Source organism: Mustela lutreola, chromosome 7 (genome assembly GCF_030435805.1).
Source record: "Mustela lutreola isolate mMusLut2 chromosome 7, mMusLut2.pri, whole genome shotgun sequence".
NCBI classification, from domain to species: domain Eukaryota; kingdom Metazoa; phylum Chordata; class Mammalia; order Carnivora; family Mustelidae; genus Mustela; species Mustela lutreola.
This window is the reverse complement of record NC_081296.1, coordinates 80,335,260-80,336,598: the sequence shown is the minus strand read 5'-3', so window position 1 is coordinate 80,336,598 and position 1,339 is coordinate 80,335,260. Positions and strand designations below refer to the sequence as shown.

At 64.7% G+C, this 1,339-nt stretch overlaps 1 protein-coding gene across 1 annotated transcript; it reads right to left on the bottom strand.

Annotated features, from left to right (window-relative positions):
- Positions 1-202: 202 nt before the first annotated feature.
- PSMB11 (proteasome subunit beta 11) lies at positions 203-1,063 on the bottom strand. Its single transcript, XM_059183418.1, has one exon. It carries the CDS (start codon positions 1,061-1,063, stop codon positions 203-205), a length of 861 nt encoding a protein of 286 aa, XP_059039401.1.
- Between the last annotated feature and the right edge of the window lie 276 nt (positions 1,064-1,339).

Sequence of the window (1,339 nt, the reverse complement as noted above, 5' to 3'; positions counted from 1 at the left end):
AATCCACTGGGCATCCAGAGGAACATGTTGGACAGAGCCACAGCGCTGGGAGACAGAAAGGGAAGGAGATCTAGAACAAATGGAGCTGGGGACCCCTGTGGGCTGGAGCCAGATGCTGTGAGTCTCCTCTCCCGACCCCCACCCCCATGCCTATCCTCCCACCCACTCCCTTGGCCAAGGTCCCCTCAAGTCCTGCTGCTTCTCACAGCATCTCAGTCTCTGCGGCCAGCCTGGAGTCTCTGTGCAGGGTGGCAGGCTCAGCCTGGTCCTGGCGGACCTCCTCCTCCTCCTCCTCCTTCTCTGGCTCCGGAAGCTTCTGCAGTTCCCAGTACAGCACACAGGCATCGCTGCGCGACACATACTCCCATCCGCTTTCCCGCACATGGAAAAGGTCTACAGAGCCCCCTGAGTAGGCATCGCGGTGGGTGGCGTGGGTCACGGCGCGGCGAGCCAGGGCATAGGCTTCCTGGGGGCTCATGTCGTAGCGGTAGCCGCGGTCGAGCACGCCATAGGCGTAAGGAGATCCAGAGCCCACCGAGAAGATGTTCCCCTGCAGGCGGGTGCCGTCACTGTCCACATAGAAGAGGGCAGGGCCCGAGCGGTCCCAGCCACACAGCGCGGTGGCCACGCATAGATCCAACCCCCGGTAGCAGGACATCAGGGCCGACAGGAGTCTGGCGGACCCGGCCACGCTGGGCAGCCGCCCCTCCCTCAGGGCGCGCAGCCGCAGTTCCCGCCGCAACACGCGGTACCACGTGGCACAGTCTGCAGACGTGCCGGATGTGGTGCCCAGCAGGTGACGGTGCACCGGGAGGATCTTGCGCGAGGCCGGGCACTGCACATAGCTACCACAGGACGCCCGGGTGTCCGCAGCGGCGATGACTCCGTGCCGGAAGCGGAAGGCCAAGGTGGTGGTGCCGTGGGCCAGCCTGGGGCCATGCGTCCGCAGGAAGGTTTGAGGGTCACAACCTGGGGGCACGGCCCAGCCGCTGGCCTGAGGCAGGTGAGGCGACAGTCCCCAGGTGTCCGGGGCCTGCCACTTACACACATCCTGCAGAGCCATCCCTGGGGCTGAGTGATGGCTGGAAGGAGCAAGGCAGGGATTTGTGGGCTGGAGTTGGGGAGGGGAGGGACGCTGTAGAGACGCTGGGCTGTAGCCAGAAGGGCACAGAGGGGCAGGTGATCTATGGCTTCACTTCTCCCTACCCCCAAGTCAGGCTCTGGGACTGTCCTGAGCAGCGGTCTCCTATTGCTCAGAGGATGGCTGAGGAGAGACAGGAGGAGGCCAGGGAAGTCTGCACTGATGGGAAGACGCCACTGGTGACACACCTGAGCGTCA